At 37.1% G+C, this 21627-nt stretch overlaps 3 protein-coding genes across 6 annotated transcripts in view; all 3 read left to right on the top strand.

Moving 5' to 3' along the window:
• Positions 1-5478: 5478 nt before the first annotated feature.
• Positions 5479-9985, top strand: cbx4 (chromobox homolog 4 (Pc class homolog, Drosophila)). The gene is made up of 5 exons (XM_052553257.1): positions 5479-5790; positions 5885-5928; positions 6232-6297; positions 7595-7661; positions 8055-9985. Exons 1-5 carry the CDS (start codon positions 5722-5724, stop codon positions 9309-9311), a joined length of 1503 nt encoding a protein of 500 aa, XP_052409217.1. The 5' UTR covers positions 5479-5721; the 3' UTR covers positions 9312-9985.
• Positions 9986-12868: 2883 nt separating this feature from the next.
• On the top strand, positions 12869-15948 carry cbx8a (chromobox homolog 8a (Pc class homolog, Drosophila)). Its single transcript, XM_052553270.1, has 5 exons — positions 12869-13029; positions 13185-13228; positions 13622-13687; positions 13794-13860; positions 14040-15948. The coding sequence occupies exons 1-5, from the start codon at positions 12961-12963 to the stop codon at positions 14769-14771; spliced, it is 978 nt and encodes a 325-aa protein (XP_052409230.1). The 5' UTR covers positions 12869-12960; the 3' UTR covers positions 14772-15948.
• A 3674-nt stretch (positions 15949-19622) lies between these two features.
• Positions 19623-21627, top strand: part of LOC127953879 (rho GTPase-activating protein 17-like) — a 33727-nt gene continuing 31722 nt past the window's right edge. For 2 of the 4 annotated variants that reach the window (XM_052553236.1, XM_052553237.1), the window contains exon 1: positions 19623-19965. In XM_052553236.1, coding sequence (XP_052409196.1) covers positions 19913-19965 — 53 coding nt within the window. In that variant the 5' untranslated portion in view covers positions 19623-19912. The remainder of the gene's footprint in view (positions 19966-21627) is intronic. The other 2 variants (XM_052553238.1, XM_052553239.1) reach the window with 1 other exon arrangement.

Genomic DNA, 21627 nt, shown 5'->3' on the forward strand with positions numbered 1-21627 from the left:
CATTTATAAGATTAAAAGAGTGGATTTATTGATGATAAATATATACAGTACATCTAGTTATTGTGTATTTGAATCATTTCTATTTCTATTGTAAAATCTTATCTGCTTCATTTATGTACGAGTGACAAAAATCACATTTAAAGTAAAATGAAATTCTGTTAAAAATCAGATTTGGAGATATCTAAAATCATACATCGTATCATAAAACAGATTTGAAGAAGCTCAACTTTACATCACTTGTTCATCAATAGATCCTCTGCAGTGAATGGGTGCCGTCAGAATGAGATTCCATACAGCTGATAAAAACATCACAATAATCCACAAGTAAAACACAACTCCAATCCACCAGTTAACATCTTGTGAAGACAAAAGCTGCATGTTTGTAAGAAACCAATCCACTAACAAGATGTTTTTAACTTCAGTCCATTGCTTCCAGCTAAAACACTACTTTTAGTGTTTTAGTCTAGTGTTTGGTGTTGCCAAGCAGCAAGCAACTTCACAGAGCTGGAGATATCTATTCTTCGTATTTGTGTGCAATTGTACTTTTTTTTTTTTTTTGCGCACATGTGAATGCCATTTTAAAATTAAACCATTTGTAATTTGTTTAAAAGGAGAACATTTTATTCTTTCCCGACAATTCCACAGTCTTCATTGTAATTCCGTGTGATTGTATCTTTTAAATCACAATTTGAAACACCCCCCCCCCCTCCAATCACCAGTGTGGGCCGCTCGACATTCCCTGGCAGAGTCTTACACGCCTGCATTTCCATATAGATAGAGCACCACACTAAACTGCATTGCATTGTCCATTTATCCTATCACCGTTTGTTCAAGATATTCTTTTTTTAATATGCTTCATCATCTTCCCTGGCACATCCACGATTGTCATTTTATTATGTATGTGATTGGTTTCATCTGCCCAAGTGAATGCGCTACGCTGTAACACCAGCTCAATGGTTATCAGGCACCAAGACCTCAAGGTTGCTGCGTGAAATAGCTGCAGTGACCCTGAGACCAAGGCTGAGATGGATGGAGAATACCTTGAGCTCCGCTGCCAGGGAAATCCAAATTAAAATGCAAGGAAAACAGTCAGATTGTCTTCCCCGAGAGGGGCAGAAAAGAAGGGCGAAGCCAACTCCACACTTAAACACATGCGCCAGTCTAGATTTGCATGATACTGCCCAGGGGAACATTTTATTGCTCAGAGGTTGCAAAAGACTTAATGGAGATCTCACTTATGTTTTATTTATGTGTCAACTTCGCCTTTGAGCTTCCTCCAGAAATTCCTAAGGAGAATTCAGTGTGCAATGGAGACAATCATTGACATGCCGTAAGGGTGGAGAGCTGTGAAATGAATGGATGGGTCTAGTGAGATCCTGCTGACAGATGTTTGAGATCATATTGAGAGATCTTGACAAACCAGAGGAGTGTTTGAGAGGTTGTTCTTCTTCTGAAACGAACTGGTAACCTGAAAATGTTCACTATTTCTAATAGATGCGAAATGGTTTAGTTGCATGCATTTCATTATTTTCAGGACAAACATCTAAGGCAACGTGAATCCATGAAGAGCACTTCATCTAGCATTGCACAAAAGTTCTTTATAGTGGAAAAAGGTTCTTCTGATTATTAAAATGTTTTACATACTGGATTTTTTTTTTTTTTAAGCACAGTACATTCAATGTTTGTTTGGATGGTTCTTCTTTTGCATCACCCTGGAAAAAAACACTCTTTTGTAACCTTTATTTTTAAGAGTGTAGTTCAGCCCCCCAAAAATTCGGTCATTATTTATTTACTTCATTTCATTACAAACCTGAATTTCTTTATTCTGTGAAACACAAGAGAAGATATTTTGAAGAACGCTTGGGTCCAAAATACATTTGATTCCTTTTACATTCAGTGAACTATCAGTATCTATTTTAACCATTTGCTGAATCAGAATTAAATTGCCACTCAGCAGCTTTGATGCCCACTATAGCAGCACATATTCAGCTGTCCTACCGCTTTATATATCTTTACTGACAGTATACAGTATTTTAGACCAAAGTGTAGATGGATGGAGGAGAGAGCATGGCTCATTGCGTGATATAGTATTGACAGGTCAGCCACCGCAGTCCTGCCGGATCCCTCTGCACCCTGGGGGACTCCTCTGTCTGTTTTGGACCCCCTCCCCCTTCAGCCGACAATCCCAACCCCCTTCATGTGCTCTGGGGGTAGAGGAGCGGCGTGCCGTGGTGCTTTCTGATGAGCAGACACTCCTACCAGCGACATGCATGACAATGACATAGACAGAGCGTCTCAATAAATGAAAAAAGACAGAAAATTAACAGAGACACTCTATTTTATCTGACCAATCTTGTAATAATTGAAAAATAATGGAAGTTGAAGCTCGCAGCGATGGGCGCAAATTACATGCATTCTGACTGCATGCGAAGGGCTTTGCAGCTATGACGAATAAATTGGAAATGACTCTTTGCTGTAATCACATTTCTTTCTTAAGGCATGTTTTGCGGAAAATCTCGATAATCATTGAACATAGCGCCATTTTTAAGAGCTCTTGTAAATAAAGCTCATGTAACTTCTTCAGAAATGTATTTTCTGTCATACTGCATGCTGGTTTGATATCAGATCATTGGGATGCTGGGATTTAATGAGCTCCCTGAGCTGAGATGGACTGCCTGTAGGCCCCTCTTAACATTTTCTAATACCCCTTCCAGTCCTCGACCAGTCCTCATCCATGACCCTTTATAGTGGGATAAATGTGACGCTTGGTTGGGCAAAGGAGGCTACACTTATAGTCTGGCACACACTGCTCTCTCTCACTCTCGCTCTCAATCCCTTTCTTTCTTTAGCGCTTTGGTGCCTGGCACTCAATATGTGGAACCCCTATTTTGGGTGTTCGGTGAATGAGTTTCCATACATGGAAAAGCTCTGCAACAATCACAGTTTAAGATCTCCTAGAGAGGTTTCCACCCAGTCAACCAGTGCCCACTTGAAATGGTTAAGGTCATTGTCATTATCATGAGCTGTGTCTGGAATTCCTTTGCACTTGGAGTATGTAGCTACTGAATTTGTTTAAGAGTTTACTTCTCATTGTGCAGTATAAATATATTGCCAGGAATATTGCATCCACCTCATTGGTATTGTCCCTTTGCCTTTGGGTTCTTTGACATGAGATGTATGAAAATAATTTAATTTTGTGAAACAAGTGCAGTTTAACCATGAGGAACAACTTTCTCGGTCCCTACCTTGAAAAGCTCCACCTATCTTAGAAATAAAGGTTCAAAAAGGGTGTTTTTCGAACAGGTTTCCAAAAGATGTTTTCAGTGCACCGTTTTTAAAAGACTTATTTGTTTTCTGGATATAAAGATCATTTTAATAATATAAAGAACCCTTTGTCTAGTGGAAAACGTTCTATGGATGTTAAAGGTTCTACATGGTACAGTAGACTCCAGTAAAACTCTTTTATTGTGTCTTATTTTTCATCTTTTCAAATGTGGCAGTTCATGAGCACCTGTGGCTATATTGCAAAGTGTCTATTTATATAAGAATCACAATGGAATCGGTCATCTGGATATTGTTGCATGATGTACTTTTTCATAAATACTTCTTATCCAGATATGCAAATTTGCATTGCTTTTTGAATACTATACTTTACTGCAAATAATAAGCTATAACATGTTCAGATGTGAGGACCATAACAACACAAAATAATGCTGGTCCATCTTGTATGAAATTGAACATCAATAGGCCTATCTGGAATAATGTTTTCAGATTGAATCTGGCCAATAAAGTGTGCTGAGCAGTAGTTAGATAAAAGCGTGCATCTCCTAAAGTGTTTCTGATTCTGCTGCAGTAGGCTGCTGGAAATGTTAAATACTAATTTTAACTACTGCATGCTGTTGATTAAATGAATATTGAATGTGGCATTGCAACGGAGGTTACTGATTTATTTTCTAATAGCCTTCATCTTTTACTGGGCTAAACACATGAGGTGAGGTGATTTTACATGGTTAAATTTTAACCTATAGGCTATATTATGAAAATGTAAACTTCAACTACATTTCATAGATATTCATGTGAAAGCAGGTGTGGACCCACCAATCTCCGTCGTTAACATATTCAACCATTTTCTAGCCTACTGTCTGTTTCTACTGCAGCAGGGTGTGTTGCTCTGAGGAGAAATGCAGCGCGACGATCATTTTCTCTTCATCAAAACACACTTTTCGTCCATATAATGTGTGACACGTTGTGTTTTTGTGTGAACATTTAAGTGTGCATGTAATGAAAGCAATAAACCACAAGAACCAGATATATTTGCGCTTTCTTTTTTATGCCCATATATGGAGATTAGCTTGACTGTTGACGCGGCAACCTCGTTTTAACCCTCTAGCTGCTGAACTGTATTCGCTGGTGATAATCATAAAGATAAAGGTGTGATAATTAATGTATTGCGTTTTAGGAAATGCGAGTTAGAACTCACAGCTGTGCGAAAGTTTGCCTAATCTTTCTGCTTCACATACAGTTTTAGGCGATAAAAGCGAAAACATTATAGTGCGCTCAGCTATGAAGGCGGTAAACGAGTGGTTAATTTACATTCTGGAGTTAAACTGAGGAGCCTTTAATAGAACAGCTCCTTTACATGATGTACAGCTTTAGAGATGTACACAGGTGTTTTATCTCTCTATGTGGTTCCTGTCAGCGATGTTAAAGCTTTAAGGGCTTAATGTAGGCTATGCTGGCGGTAATCGGGTGCTTAATTTAGGTACTGGTGCCTTTAATAGAACAACTCGTGTATATGTTTAGAGCTGTATATATAGATGTTTAGTCTCTATCCTGTGAGCGTTTTGCGTGGGAAAAAAAATAAAGAGAATTTTGATGAACCGTTTTTTTTTTTATTATTGTTTTTTATATAGAATAGAATTGCTTTAAGAGTGCATTGTAGATGGAGAGATAATCACAACCTGTTTCTACCACATAATAGAAAAAAAATGCATTACAGCTAGATATATAGATAAATATGATATAACATGTTTTTTAGTTGAGATTTTAAAGAAAAGGAGGTGACTTGTGACCAAGTATAGTGGGAATTGTGCTCTGCATTTCACCCATCCAAGAGCACACAGTAGTGAACACACACCCGGGGCAATGCTGCGGCCCCACGGGAGCAGCTGGGGGTTCGGGGGCTTTCTCAAGGGTCTCACCTCAGTCGTGTTATTGAGGCTGGAGAGAGTGCTGGACATCCCCCCCCCCCCCCCCCCCCCACCTATACAATCCCTGTCAGACCTAAAACTCGAACCCGCGACCTTCGGGTTACAAGTCTGACTCGCTAGGCCACGACTGCCCCATAGCAGGCTGTATTCATGCACATTTATTTCCAACTTGTTCTTAATTACCGCAAGCAAACACCGTTTACAGACACACACACACTAGAGCTTTATATTCTGCATTTGGCACAGTTCTCAGCCTCCCCCTCCTCGCGCGCCGACGTCACGCGCCTGCCTTGGCTCACTATTGCATGAACTATTTTGTGTAGTAGCAGCACCAGAGAGCTTTTCCAGTGCCCGCCGCTTAACGTGGAGACAAATACGAGAGAGAGCGAGAGAGAGAGGGAAAGAGGAGGGGTGAGCGACAAATTAATCTCGGGCCACAGCGGTGGCACAGCGCGTCGCGGTGAAGCAGATCTTATTGGGCTCGTTGTGTTCAAACGGGCGGCGGAGCGGCATGGATCTACCTGCCGTCGGGGAGCACGTCTTCGCGGTGGAGGGCATCGAAAAGAAGCGCCTACGGAAGGTAAAACTGGTCAAACTAGAACCAACGTTACCGTAAATGGTACGGAGGATGTATTTGTTGTTTTTTTACCCAATGCATTTTCGTCGTTTTTCAGGGCAGAATCGAGTATCTGGTGAAGTGGCGAGGATGGTCAGCCAAGTAAGTGTTTAATTGGTTTATATGTCTTATTTTTAGACGCATAGTTAACCGGTAGCCTATCCTACATCGGTCGCGCTGGGCTGTTTTTTTACGGATTCCATCACAAATGTTACGCGAGCGAATTTGTATTTGTACTGTATTTAATGAAATATCCTCATATATTTATTTGTTTACATTATCTGTATGCAAAAAAAGTGTTTTTTTTTGCGGGGTAATCTGTAAAAATGCTACATTTTATCGCAACACGCGGTGCATTTACCATATGGTTAATTACATTTTCATATTCTCTCGTCAATTTTACAGATATAACACATGGGAACCCGAGGAAAACATCCTCGACCCGCGCCTTCTTGTGGCTTTCCAAAACAGGTGAGATGGAGGACATATAACTGAACTTGTGGTAATGACCAAATATGGTCACGGGAGGCGGGGCCAAGCCCTGCACAGTCTAGCTGAAGATTAATGGCAGCCCTACGGGTCAGGTCTGACTGCTACAAAGACTCTCTTGATGCTTGCCTTTTATCCAGTTTTGGAAACACCGCATTGTTATTACCCTGTGCTAGTCCTACAAAATGAATGAGCCATTGTATATTGACCTAAACAAGATTTCATTTTCTTCCTACCATTTATAGGGCAGTGGTTCTCAAACCAGGGGGCCACAACCCTCTAGGGGCCCCATTACAGTTCCAAAGGGGCTGTGTGTGTGTGTGTGTGTGTGTATATATATATATATACATATATACACACACACACACACACACACACACACACACACACATACACACACACTTTAATACATTGGCATTTCTCATTTCAGAAAAAAAGAAAATTTAATATTGTCTTATGTCAAAAAGTTTGAGAACCCCTATTTTGGGCAGCACTGAAAATAACCATGCTTTGGAACAGCTTAGATCAAAGAAATTCATACATTCATATATGAAAAATACATAACTAGCAGTACTGCTCTCACAACTGGACTCTACACCCCTCTACACTCAAGTCTATGATCTAATCTGCTTTGTCCATGGTCTTGTGATGTTCACACACCCCTCTCTGAGCCCACTGTTCTGAAGATAAAAGTCGAATGAGTATCAAAGCATTCCAGAATCTCTAGAATAAAAAAAATTGTTACATTTAGATTATCGCAGTTTTCGCAAGATGTTTCTTGAGTTGCTCTCACTGGTTTAATTGCACTAGAAGTATGAGTGTCATTTTACCCACTGTTCTCTTGTTTTGTGTTGTAACCTGCTGATCAGAGGGATCCACTGTGGCTTGTGATCTGAATGTTGCACTCTTAAAAAGAACAGTTCCAAAATGCCTTAGAAGAACCATTCCTAGTTCCCAAAGAACCTTTTGTTGAAAATTCTTAACCATTTTTCTTAGTGTAAAAAATATTTGTATAAATCCTTTTATTAGAAAGGAAGCTTTTGTGCAATGCAAAAGTTCTGTGGATGTTAAAGATTCTTCATGGAACAGTCAATGCCAATAAAGAACCTTTAATTCTAAGAGCAAATGAGAATATTGGCTCTGCTGCACATGAATAGATTAATGAGCCTTTTAACACAGTTAGCAGTTTTAGTTGTTCTTAAACCCAACGGTTTTGACAATATTCAATGTGTTGTGTTGAAAATAGTGAATTTATATCTATTTTATGCATCGTTTTCAGAGAAAGGCAGGAGCAAATGGTGGGATATCGCAAAAGAGGGCCTAAATCCAAACACCCCCTTGTCCAGGTATCTCGTTGTTCCAATTACACTTTTTATCTTCCATTTGGTGCATAAGTTGGCAATATCTTTTGTAAAAGTATTGCTTATTTATGACCTAGGTTATTTCTGTGCATGGTTGGGATAAAACTTCCATTTCATTATGAATCAATAATTGTACGCCAATGGCTCCTTACTGTCTGCGTGCATCTTAATGTACTTGATGATAACCATTATGGACTGCTTTAGTTGGTTTCAATGTTTTACATATAAAAAATTCATTAGAATGGCATATCTATGCTCAAAACAAAGTAAGGCCCATACTAAAGCCCATTATTACCTTTAGAGTAAAGCTAAATGTGTTAGCTTTGATGAACTTTAAGTTCTTTTGTGAAGTCAATAAATTCTCTCTCTTTGTTCCAGCTTCCTGCATTTGCCCGTAGATCAAGCATCCTGGGTGGTCTTGAGGACACATCATTGGATGAGGAGAACCAGCCCAAAGTGGAGCCCCTCCAGATCCAACACTCACGGCCGCAGCACTACCAGCTCAACAGCAAAAAACACCACCAGTACCAGCCCAGCTGCAGGGAGATCTCCCTCGAACAGCACGTGAGCGGGAAAAAGAAGCACTTCTACCAGCTGAACAGCAAGAAACATCATCACTACCAGCCGGACCCCAAGATGTACGACACGCCACTCACGCGACCCAAAGAGGTCAAGGTTCAAGACCCTTCCAACAAAGGGTGGAACCTCCCTCCAGCCTTCCATCAGAAGTGGATTCGGAACAAAGACTCCGGCTGCCTGAGTAAAGTGAAAGATCTGTCCATCGAGCTCAAGAGCCTGCCGGATAATGGGAACAAAGCGGAGCGGGCACTCAAGACGAGCGCCAAAGAGTTTGCACTTCCTAACGGCATCAGCAGCAAGATGAAAATAATCAAGAACAAAAACAAAAACGGACGAATTGTCATTGTAATGAGCAAATACATGGACAAAGGTGTGCATTCATCTAAAGTAAAAAACAAGGATGCTTCCAAAATGGACGCGGAGCACAATGAGAAATCTACACTGAATAAAACGGACAATCTGTCTGATGCTGAAACTTCAGCAGGCCGCGAGAACGGCTCTGTCGAGAACGCCGGCACATTTTCTTCGTCTAGCGAGTGCATTCACAAAACCTCCTCCAAAAAGGCAGAACTTCCAAAAGATACGCCTTCAGAGACTGAACAAATGGTGATAGATTTATGTGACCAACCAAACGCAGAGAACGCTGCCCCAGCCCACCCGGACACCAAACTCAATCACCGCAAGAGGAACCTCTCAGAACCCAGAGAGGAAGTGAGAAACTGTAAGCAGTTCTTCAGCTCCAGGAGCATCAGTGCACCAAACACTGTGCTTTCTTCTCCTCAGAGAGAACCTATGAACCTGCATTACAGCCGCAGTCTCGCCAGCAGAGCCTACAGTTATGACTTTAGCGACCCCATTCCTGAAGAGCCTATTGATTTAAGCTGTGGTCCAACCAAAACTCTTAAGCAGTTTCCCACAGCGGAGAAGGTTTCAGGAAGCTCAGCGCAAGTGGAGAAAACAAACAGCCATGGTAAACCATTTGTGGGTAACGTTATCATCACCGATATCACTACGAACTGCTTAACCGTGACCTTTAAGGAATACATTCAAGGATAAAGACTACAACACATTGGACTCTCATTAGTTCAGCTGAACCAACTCAAAGTTGACTCGTGTCAGATGCACTGATCATAACCATTCCTGATAACACATGCAGCCATTTAAGCAAAGAAACTCTATATATGGTTTGTTTGTTTGGATGCCTGCTGAATGGTTTCTAATGCATAACATTGAGATGGTTGAGTTTTTGCTGCTGTGGAAATTGAATTTAAAACCCCATAAGTGTATAGCGTGTAATATAGCTTCTAAAGCTTTTGAATTTGAATGCTGCCTGAGGAAACACAGCGGCCTATTGGAGAAAGCACACTGGTTGAATTGAAGAGGAAGTTTAAGTTTAATGCACTTATACTCACACCTTTCACATCTTGGACCACATGTTGAATTTTCCTTCCAATATTGGTGATTTCAGAATTTTAGATGTACATATAATTGAGATCTATACATTTGGAGTCAATTGGAAAGGTGTCATCATACATGTATATGATTTTTCCTTTAAAAAGGTTTGCTGAACTATTTTACTTGACTGGATTTCCAGATGCTGTTGGCCTGTGAGGTCTTCCTGTGCAATGCTAGATAAACAACTGGACTGTGTGGTGTTCCCTCTCTGTAAGAAGTTTATTTGCACTTTATCATCTCCTGGATCTCTTGTTAATAAATTCAGTTTAAAATAACTCAATAAAGGCTGTTTAATCTTGCAGAATAATTCTGTAACAGCAGTATGACTGTGGTCAGAGATCATCAGAACATGCAATCTGTTATATATGTCCGGAAAGTAAATGTAAGATTGATGCTTACAGTGTAATGCTATAGGTCTTGTATGAATTGGAATCAATTTACAGTTAATATAATGTACTGTAGGTACGCAATGAGATGTACAGTATCTAATGTACAAATTACACAATAATGCCATTAAGGTTAAGGGCATTTATATGCATAATGTTTTATGCATAGCTAACTTTGAATTGTCAGTTTGAAAATGCTTCTCAAACCATTATTAAACTTGAATAATAAACATGAATGATTTGTTTTATAATGTGTCATTCTTTTTTTCTTTTTCCATTTTGCCTGATTTAATGCTTCCAGAGACTTCAGCAGAAAAATATTTGACCAGTTTATAGTTTGCTTTGATAGTAGAGGCTCATATAAATAAGTGAAATATAGCAATGCTGCCTCCTAGGTGCAGTGCATGTTAATAAAACGCTTCCACATCTGTGCCTTATATGTTGACCAGAAGGCCAACCCCTCATCATCCTGCTGCCCTGATTAGCCTCCTGTATAAAATAAATGGAAAGTTAATGTTTTACTATAGCATTAGGTTATTACACATAGGTCATAGTTCTGGAGAAGATCATGAATTTGACATACTTTCTTATGATTTATATGTGATATTAGGTCAAGTGATAACCTTGGATCCATATTATGAAGAGCTCTCCCATTGTGAGATGTGTTATTATAATTCTGCCCCAAATTACGTTCCAACAAGATATAGCAGCAAAGCATTAGATACATGACAGGATCATTATATTATATTATATTATATTATATTATATTATATTATATTATATTATATTATATTAGTTTAGATTAGATTAGATTAGATTAGATTATAGGCTGTTTTTGACCTGTTTCCATATAAACATGATATTTGGAAAAATAAAATCTGCTCAAGGTAACTATTCTAAATATTAAAATTATCTTAATAAATAAATGAAAATAATTTCCCTCCTAATCTCTATCTTTATGTAATTTAAGATAAAATACCTGTAACTGTACTGGTTGAAAAAAAAACCGGGACTAATAACTAGGCTGTATTATTGAAGATATAATTAAACATGTCGCAATATAAAGCTAACGGCAATTATCCCGTTTTGTTGTTTATTTGTCGTGTTTATACGATTGAATTTTGTTTAGCCTTCAGTTTGACTGTTTTATGAATCTCAGTTTTTGTATCTGTTGAAAATAATGTTGGATTATTTGATGGTACAAATCGAATTTATATTAAAAATATATTTTATTTTATTAATATTTTATAAATTCTAAATTATTAATTTCGGATTTTCGGAGTTTCTGTCACTCTTGTCATAAATAATAATATAATAGACCTAGTTATTTTATTTATTTATTTATTTATTTTTTTGATAAAAACGAGTTTGAGATTGGTTTTTCTAAGTAGATAATAATAATAATAGGCTACAAATAATAATTAATAATAATAATTAAATAATAATAATAATTAGTCTATAGGTTATAATAATAATCGCAATAATAATAATAGCTCTAATAATATGTACTAATGAGGATTTTTTTTTTTTTCGATAGCCTAATTTAAATCCATCGAATGAACAAATAAACCAATAATCCAAAACATGACGGAACTTTGTTCTTATCCGTTCCATCGAACGATTCGGACAAAAATCGAATTAATCTTCAAATCAAATAAAAGATTAGTCGTGTATCAGTTTGCAGATAATGTCCGTTTTATTGTCGAGGACAGTCTATTAAACTTCCACATATGTATTTTCATATAGCCTACATTTTTTTGTAGGCTACAAGAAGCATTTTTTTATATGACTTGACTGTCATATTTGAAACGACTTAGTCTACAAGAATTATTATTAGCTTTTTTTTATTATTCTTACTCGAGTTTTTGTTTTAAAATAATTATCATTATTAATTACATGTATTAAAGAAAGAAAAAAAGAAAGAAAATTATATATAATATTATAGGCTATAGGCCTAAAGCCAATTTCGGATGTGGCTACTGATTTATAAATCATCTTTAAAAATCTTAAAATCCTTTAAGAAAGCTATGAGAGTCTTTTGGTGTAGGTTACAGCGAAAATGACCATGCAGCAGCTCGAATATATCGACACTTGAGCTCGTCGAACTAGTTTCATGTCTAAACAGAGAGATCTCGGAGCGCGCTAGTAAAATATTGAAATTTGAAATTTGGATTTATCAGTCTATAGGCTATAATGTGGATTTATGACAAGCCCTACAATTGTTATGTATTTATGTGTTTTATTATAATTTTTTTTTATAACTATTTATTTATTTTTTTGCATTTAATTTAAAATTTCTGTTATTATTGTTATTTTTTTTTTACTTAAATTTGTCAAGGATGACATTGACTTGGAGAGGAATATGGAGGCACTCGGGCACATATTTGCGTTTCGTGTAGGTCTCCACTGCGTTTAAAATAAAGAAAGCGCTTGGGCGTCTGGATTTCAGTCCTATTAAATATAAACAAACAAATAAAACGCTGTTTTTCACAATATCTAGCCTGCTCGCAACGCGTCGCCAACAAAAGAAACATGCCGTATCTAGACGCACTGAAGAGTGCCGTTAAATTTCCGTAAATATGCGACTAATAGGGGACTTGTAGAAAGCCGTGACCGCAGTTACTCTGGACAAGAATGTGAAATAAACACGACGTATTTGTTTCCAAAACAGCGGTGATAAATGAGACTTCTGGTTTGAGTCCTCCCCCTCCTCGAGTGCAGCTCCACTCACACACTACCGCGCCGTCCTAGACTCGCGGTGCCATGGCAACAGTTTAGAACGTGATGACGTCTCTTCGGATAGAGTATTATGGGCTATCCAGCAGCAAGCGTTATTGAGGCAGAGAGCTGAGGTTGAAGTAAACATGGAGCTCTCCGCCGTCGGGGAGCGCGTCTTCGCCGCCGAATCCATCATTAAACGGCGCATCAGGAGAGTAAGTGCTCACCCGGCTGCTCGTCGGGGCCTCGGCGCTGCTACAAAGTCGCCTGATTATATGTTTATGCTCGCTCAAGTGTCATTTTATATGCGATAGGTTAGCCTAGCAGCGTTAGCTTGCTAATTTGAGTCTCCCTGTGCTCATACCCGCAGGGACGGATGGAGTATCTGGTCAAGTGGAAAGGCTGGTCTCAGAAGTGAGTGGTAATGACACGCTATCGGCAGTAGTTGCGAGGGAAGGAGATGTGTGGAGCTCCCCGAGCTCCTGAGTGTTAGCACGGCTGAAGCGGGGACTGTGTAACGGGGCTCGTGCGAGCGTTAGCGGACAAGGCCAGTGAAGGGAGACATTTAAGAGAAATAAAAACAAAACAAAAACATTCATGTTAACTTAAAATGTATACATTTAAATGTGAAAATATTAACGTATTTACATGTATCAATCGATATTATACAGGCACGTACAACATCTTTTAAAATAAGTGATGAAAAAAAATGCACGCATTATTAATAAATGTGTAAATTAACTGTGCTTTGAGATGATGTTGGGCGTTATGATTGGCGAATAATTGAACATGCACTTATTGGTGCAGATACAGCACCTGGGAACCAGAGGAGAATATTCTGGACGAGCGTCTTTTCGCTGCATTTGAAGAAAGGTAAACGTTTCTTCGTTATTTCTGTAATTCCGGTAGAGAAATTACTTTTCATTGACGTTTAAAAATAGCTTTTCCAAGTATTATTTTCTCAATTTTTTTACTACAGAGAGCGCGAGAGAGAGCTGTATGGTCCAAAAAAGAGGGGACCTAAACCAGAAACATTTTTAATGAAGGTGATTTTTTTTTTGTTCTATACATACTTGCATGCTTAATTTTTCTTTGCTATGAGCTTTTTCTTGGCTTTCTTTTTAAAGCATTTATTATCATTTTTAATTCTGTTGCACTATAATGCATTGGAACCATTTGTTTCATGTGTTTAAATTGTTTAATTATATTTACCTTTTATTCATAGGCAAAAGCAAAAGGCAAAAACTACGAGTTCAGACGGGAAATGTCTCGAGACTTACATGTGTCATTCCCAGTAGCTGAACCGATTGTGACTCCCAGAGCCCGTGAGGGACTGCGGACAGTCGTGCCAACGATTTTCCCACCAAGCACCATCAACAGAGGCGAAAGTGTTCGTGTTCGTCCACCGGATTTTGAGCGAGACCCACTGACACTGGATTTTGCCAGCTCACCAAAAAAGCGAGGACCAAAGCCAAAGTTGCGTCCGGGAGGTTCATCCACTGAAGGTGTTAAAAGAAAGGCAGATGAACCGTTATCTTATCGTCCTTCCAAATCCGAGAGATCAGGAGAGACCTCGAACTGTGATGTCATCCATGTAACCCAAAAGTTTCCAGCAGAATCCAGCCTCGTTCAGAAGCCAAGTGATGTCAAATTCACACATGGTGGCACCATCTTAAAACCTGGGCCAGGTGTTGTGGGACATCGACGGAAGGACAGCTCAAGTGGTGCCATAAACCAATCCAAGATGAAACATCCTCCCCAAAACAGTCTATTTCGATCCACCGCTCAAACCAGAGAGCAACTGTCTCTGAGTTTTGTCGACGAAACCGATCAGTCCTGGCTGCCTTGTTTGAAGAACATGGAGAAAATTGTTGTTACTGACGTAACCAGTAACTCTTTGACTGTCACCATAAAAGAGAGTTCAACGGACAAAGGTTTCTTCAAAGAAAACAGATGATGTGATTTTTAGTTTATGTATGTATGTGTCTATGAAACATTGTAATCAAATTAGAAAACGTCATACATTTCTATATCATTTATAGTCTATAAATGTCAAGTCTTGCAATCACGTACATAATGCAAAAAAAAAAAAAAAATCTATATATATATAGTTTATGTTTAGCTTCCATTTCCATTCACATTTTCTATGAAAATGAAGTTTATTTTTGTATTTCTCAGATTGTGTGTAACCTGTTGGTTCCTTCTTTTGGTTGCCTTCTTCAGCTTTATCATGAATGTAGGTATAGATGCTGTTAACACATTAGCTATTACTTAATGCACCTTTTTAAGGGACATGTTGTTTAGTACCTCTTTTATGAGCGTATGGTATTTTTCTGGTTAGATTTTGTTTATATTTGAAGCTCCAAACAGTAGTCTGTATTAAAACACACCCTTTAAAAAGAGTGATGGGAAATAAGCTACACATGTAATCAAACCCGGTTTAGGCTCATTTTAGGCCTAAATGTATAAGGCACAAGCATTTAGGGTTTAGATTCGTATTTCGTTATATTTCGTTTTTCTGATGAACATGTGGATTTAAACATTTCAATATGAAGCTGCTTTACGATCCTTTTCCCCCTTCAAAAAACGAAAGCGTGTTTGATTGCTACAAATAGTGATAAATTAAACATGATAGCCTATTAAGTTGAAATGATGTCAACCTGTTTAAGAGTTAAGTATTTTTGCAGAGAGAACAATGTGTATCACATCGAAAATAAAAGTGTAATTTAGGCTAGCTATGTATAATATATTCAAAACCTATTTTTAACCTATCATTTTAAAATAATTTAGTTTACGCGTTCTTTAAAACCCGGAAGTCCTATAAATCGGGTTTTTATTACAGACAGTGCTTATAAACGGACAAAAAAACCCGATATATAATATTTTAAACAGCATGTCGGCATATTTTGAAAGATTTGAAATCGTCTGAAAGACTTGTACGCTGTTGTAATTACATTCAAAAATTGTAAAAAGTGGAAACCAGCTGGCCAAAAAAACAATCATTCGTCGTAACTCAGATGTTCACTCCTTTTTAATCTCGTTTCTATTATCTAACATATTATAAACATAATATTATATAATATTATTAGATTACAATTGTTTAATTTTATAAATGGTATAATTAAGAATAATAAGTCACATGCAGTGCCAGAAGTGTCTTAGCGCACAATTTGTAAATTCTGTATTTCGATTTTTGAAGGATTTCTAAAGAAAGAAATGATTTCATACTGGCCCCTATAATGTCTGTAAACAAACCCCACTGTCAGAAATTCTCAATATCTTTCAGTAATTGCAGAACTACAAAGGATAAATGTGGTGCCATGAACTTGAATCGATTAATGAATCAATCGTTTTGATCCCGTCTGTCACTGATGAAGTGTGATTTTTGCTTCAAATGAGATGTTCAGACTGCTCAGTGTGTCAAATGTCCCCGTGTTTGTGCTGCATATTTCCATTGGGTTAATTTTGGACTATCTGTGTTTTGTGTTTTATAATTCTAATGTAAAAATAAACATCTGAAACATAAAGAATTCAGTACTTTACACTAAAATAAATTGAAAATGGCTAATATTGTTTTGAGTAGCCTATTCAAATGAACTTTTGTATTTTAGCAATGAATATCTTTTAAATCTGAACTATTTTAGCGCATTACTGTCAAACAGTTTGTTTTTTTAGCCCGACAGTTTAAATGTCCAAATATTTGACACCTATATTACTGAGATCTTGCTATTAAAAGTGAACATATGTTCCGATAGTTGGTTAGCGCTCTTGCAGGATTCAAGCACGGACACATCAGCGCTGAAACCCACAGAAGACATGATTTCTCATCTGAGATCATTGCCTGAAAGCAAGCATGAAAAACATGTCAAATCCATTGAATTGAATGTTTCATAACTGCATTGGTCATGACTGCACCAATTAAATCCAGTCAGCTGGAGATCAGGTTCATTTACAACACCGTTCCTCCGCAGAGGAGGTGAATGCTGGATTGAAATGTGAACCACCATGTCACAACGGGGGAAAAAATCATTGCATTATTTATAAGATGCTTTTTATTGAAGGCAACTTCTAGGGCTTAGGACTGGGACAAAACCCGACTAGACCAGACCGGATCAAGCAAGTCACATCCTGGTGAAACTGCAGGGGTCAGTGGATACTGTATTTACAGGAAGAAAAAATAAGAGGTTAACAGAGATATATAATATATATATATATATATATAAGATGAATTTATATAACATGATAACTTTATTATTCATTTAATTTATTTATTGAAAATGGAATTTAATATAATAAAAAAGAAATATAATTAGCTATATAAATAAATAAATACATCTAAAATATATCATTAATATCTAAAATTTAAATTATCAGAAAAATATAATAAACATTATTAAATAAATTGTAATATATATCTATATATATAATCAAATATAAAATATAATTCATAACATTTCTTATAAATATATATATATATATAATTATATTTTGGATAATTATGGATAATTATATATGTAGTTTTAAAATGTATTGCATTTTATTTATTATATAGCAATATATTTTAATATAACAACATTTATATATATATATATATATATATATATATATATATTTTTTTTTACATCATACGGTGTGTTATTAAAATATTATTTGTTATTTATTTAAATATCTACATTTGTAAATTATATATGTATATAATTATTTCACACACACACACGTTAGTATTATATTGCATGGTTTGCATGAAGACGGAAGAAGGGTTAAACCGTATTAAAAATAAAATAAAGATTACAATGAAATAAAAATTAGTTTAGTTTAAATGTAAATCCTACATACAAATAAGAAAGCAATTGAAAGCAACTTTTTGTGTTATTTTTTATATGTAGGACATTTATTTTTGGGTTCTATTTTGGCAGCCACGCACAGCATAAATGCATTCTTCTCAGCTGATCTCTGTGACTCCCACATGCGATGAGCACCGCCCCGTCACTGAGAGCGAGAGACACAACACAACACAGGACAGCTCAGACACACGCTCGACCAGCCTCGGCTCTCTCGCATCATGTTGTCTGTCTGGTGTCAAGCTCCACTTTGTCTTCAGCCATTCTTCCCCTCTGAGGCTCGACTGCATCTCCAGACTGCAGCGGCTGCGTCCCAATACGCTGAAGGACGTCTTCTTCTAGGGCAACTCTTCAAATTGAAAAGACTAACAATAAGCGTAAAATGTTGACCAGTGGAAAAGAATACATATGCCTAAGGTACTTAAAATGTAACATGCTTGTGCACTCAGATAATTTAGTGGAGAAACTAGGAGAAACTTAAACACCAGAAAGTTTAACCCGTGCTGATTTTATAGAAAACAAGGAAATCTACCAACACGTCTAAGTTAAACTAGACGTGTACAAACACAGTCCCTCATGCCACTTGACCTTTCAAACTGCTATTTATGTATTTTACCTTATTATAATCATATCACACTGATTTGTAGCCATTGTTTTGCACTGTGCTATTCCTCGTTACTTACTGAAACGGAAATCTGGCAGATTCAAAGAAATTTGCTCAAGCGTTGCAAAAGGTGTTGACTACCCTATTCTTATCGCATTTATTTGTAATTAGCCTATAAATTAACATTATTCTGCAACAAGAGGTAAAAAGACAACACTGATCACAAAAACAAATATGAAAGTCTCGTCCTTTACTGAGAAGGCCTAAACTCAATCTCGGCGCTTGGAAATGTAGGATTTTCGTCCACTAGGTGGCACCAGACAACATTAATCAAAGTCTAATCGGGGAAATAAAACAGGCCACCGATATTTCAGTATGAACGCGTATCAGTTCGATTTAAATACATAAATGTGGTTTAAATGTGCAAGAATTATTTTGACTTGCTCGATGTCAAATTGCTTACAGTTTACAGTTTATATTCATCTTTTAACAATAGTACTAGATTATCCATAGGTTAGCCTATATAAAACATTTTCAGATGTGATACATCAGGCTTTCGATGGACGTTTATTTGTTAATGTCTCAGTCATCGTTGTATTGAATTGCATTATATGTGATTTAATTATGACTAGAGCTTTGTTCATACAACGGAACTTTTAAATATCATATTCATTATATGCCTTTTTTAAGTCTAGTCTGTTCTACTGTTATGAAGATCTCATTCATTTACATCTTACATTACAAACGATCAGAATTTCAATCTTAAAATTGTCATATAAATATAAACAACTGAAATAATTCCACATTTTTGCTTATTTTGGTCCTCTGATTAAAAAAAAAAGTATGAGTTCAATGTTATCCTATATTATACTATATCTCATAGAAGCAAAAATCAAATATGTACAACCATTTTTTTTGTGTGTGTAAAAGTTTTTTATTCCCAAAGTCAGGCTTATTAGGGTTAGTTCAAGAGCCTTTTATATTGCAGATTATTCCCTAATTTGTGTTAGTCTGTTTATTTTATGCATAAGCGTGTATTTCCATATTAGCACAAATTTTGTTCAATTTTAATTGTTTATTTTTTTGCGCATTTTGCGATGTAAGATTAACTGCTCTTGGCTGCAATTGCGCTTTGGACGGAAGATGGCGCTATTACAGAGAAATCTAAATAGGCCTGGATCTGTAACTTTATAAAACACAATGAATGGCTTTAAATGTAATTAATTTTTATTTAGAAAATGTTGCAACTAAAAAACGTCTGTTACCATAAATCTGAGCCTGAAACATATAGTGTTAGCCACCTGATTACATAAAGCAGAGTGTTAACCATCCAGTTTAATCAGAATCCTTCAGTCAAGGTGTCATGTGTCACAACCCACTGCGCTCCACAACAGGGAAGTGAACTGCACTTCCTATTTCCTCGGCGTTACTGCTGTTTACTGACTTAACCAGAAATCGAGAGGATGACAAACGAATGGACCACGTTTGACGCACGGTTTATAAATGAATATGAGCAGTAAATAAAACAGATCGCCCGGTTCGGATCCAGTTCTGCGCGCGTAATGGGAGCGTCGCGTGCGCGGGCGGCACTTTGATAAAACAAGCGACTGATGTTTCCAAGTTTTATATGTTAGTGGCTGAAGACGATTCAAGATGAAGAAACAGTTCAACCGCATGAAACAGCTCGCCAACCAGACCGTTGGCAGGTTAGTGTGTTATATACTGATTATTTTTCATTGTTTCTACCGTGGGTCGTGTAAAAACGTCCACACTAAAGTTGGGAGTGTCACGCGCAAGCACGCGGGACTGAATTGTGATAAAACTAAAGTGCACAAGCGCTTCAAAAGCAAGGTCTGAGGTGGTCAAAGTTATAAACTACACATGCTATTATTCCACGAAACGTTGTTTTATTAATGAGACCACTATGTAAAGGTATGTGTTTGATAAAGCGTGTAGAAAGAGCCTCCTAAGTACATTACTGAACTGGACTGATAGAATGAGATTTGCATTTGGTATTCGCTATTTTATATTAACACTTATTTGACTGAAATAATAAACACAACATAATAACTGTATAAAAATACCACTGATTGATAAGTGAATTTTGCTAAGATGATATAGCGAGTATTCAGTAATGTGTACTTCTAATTTAACAATAATTAGGAAGGCACCAACAGTGGAAAATTAACTGATATATGGATCCAATGATATTTATTTTCAAGTTGTGGACAAAAAAATAAGAATAATTGTTTAAATGCCATCATAACATTGCAGTTTTAAATATGAATGAATAATAATTTAAAAACAAATAATGAAAAAGTAGAGGTTAGGATTGGTATTATATTATACTGTAACTTAAAATTAAAAAGTAGCTGGAACTACTTGCCTTCTTAATGCAAACTAGGACATCGTTAGTTTTAGTTAATCTCTGCAGATCTCAACAAACTTGCTCAGAAACAGTAAGAGGAAATCTGAGATGTCTTGACTGGTTTCCCTGCAGAGATATATCAAGGGCCTGTCAAAGAATGGCTGCCTTGCTTTGCATATTTGTGAGGGTGAAAGGGTTAAGTAAGGTCAAGATATCTTAGATGCTTTTCACATCGAGCTTGAATTTAGCACTTTGTTTTTCGCCAAGAAATTGCCTTTATTTACATTCACTGGTCTTTTGCTGTTAGTTAAGCGTCTCTGGCAGCTGCTAGATTCATCACTCGCTTCTCTCAGTCTTTTAAGAGCGTCTGATGGAGAATGCAGATCTGGGCTAATCCAGAGTCGGAGGTTTAATAGTCAGGCCAGCTCTCATGGCGGCTTGCCAGGCCAGAGAGACGCCACGTTTTGATACAGTCGGTTAAGTTACGGCCCCAGTTAGTTTTGCCTCTGCGGCAAAAGGAAACACTGTCAGAGATTTAACAGTGACGAATTACACAGGACATTGTTTGGTATTCTTTTGAACTCGGGTCACTTTTAGTCATTGATTAAAAATGAGAAATGTTGTAGGTGATGCAGCATACTTTAGTCAAGTTTTGAACTTGGAAAATGTAAAAATCGAGCAGGAAATGGAATTGATTTTGTTTCAGATGCACGTCAGAAACTGCACCAAAAATACACCGTTGAATCCAAAACATCGCACTCCGGTTGCAATTTCTAAAACTGGGTCATTTCTTGCTAATTTTGTGTTTCTGTATGTATAAATCACACAGTAATTATGGTGCAGAAAGCAGGGCTGTCCATAGATCCAGGGTGAACATAGAATTTCCTTCTTTTCCTGAAACCAAAACCAGATGTTCAGCGAGCTGGTCAAAAGAAAATCGTAGCGAGAGGCACTCTTTCTACATGCTTTATTAGAAGTCATTGATCTGAGTTGATCTAAC

This window comes from Carassius gibelio, chromosome B3 (assembly GCF_023724105.1).
Source record: "Carassius gibelio isolate Cgi1373 ecotype wild population from Czech Republic chromosome B3, carGib1.2-hapl.c, whole genome shotgun sequence".
NCBI lineage: Eukaryota > Metazoa > Chordata > Actinopteri > Cypriniformes > Cyprinidae > Carassius > Carassius gibelio.

Excerpts from the sequence above, each read along its gene's own strand:
- cbx8a (XM_052553270.1), top strand. The coding sequence starts at position 12,961 with ATGGAGCTCTCCGCCGTCGGGGAGCGCGTCTTCGCCGCCGAATCCATC. Across the intron at positions 13,030-13,184 it reads TTAAACGGCGCATCAGGAGA|GGACGGATGGAGTATCTGGT; the intron begins GTAAGTGCTCAC and ends TCATACCCGCAG. Across the intron at positions 13,688-13,793 it reads TTCGCTGCATTTGAAGAAAG|AGAGCGCGAGAGAGAGCTGT; the intron begins GTAAACGTTTCT and ends TTTTTACTACAG.
- cbx4 (XM_052553257.1), top strand. The coding sequence starts at position 5,722 with ATGGATCTACCTGCCGTCGGGGAGCACGTCTTCGCGGTGGAGGGCATC. Across the intron at positions 6,298-7,594 it reads CTTGTGGCTTTCCAAAACAG|AGAAAGGCAGGAGCAAATGG; the intron begins GTGAGATGGAGG and ends CATCGTTTTCAG. Across the intron at positions 7,662-8,054 it reads CCAAACACCCCCTTGTCCAG|CTTCCTGCATTTGCCCGTAG; the intron begins GTATCTCGTTGT and ends TCTTTGTTCCAG.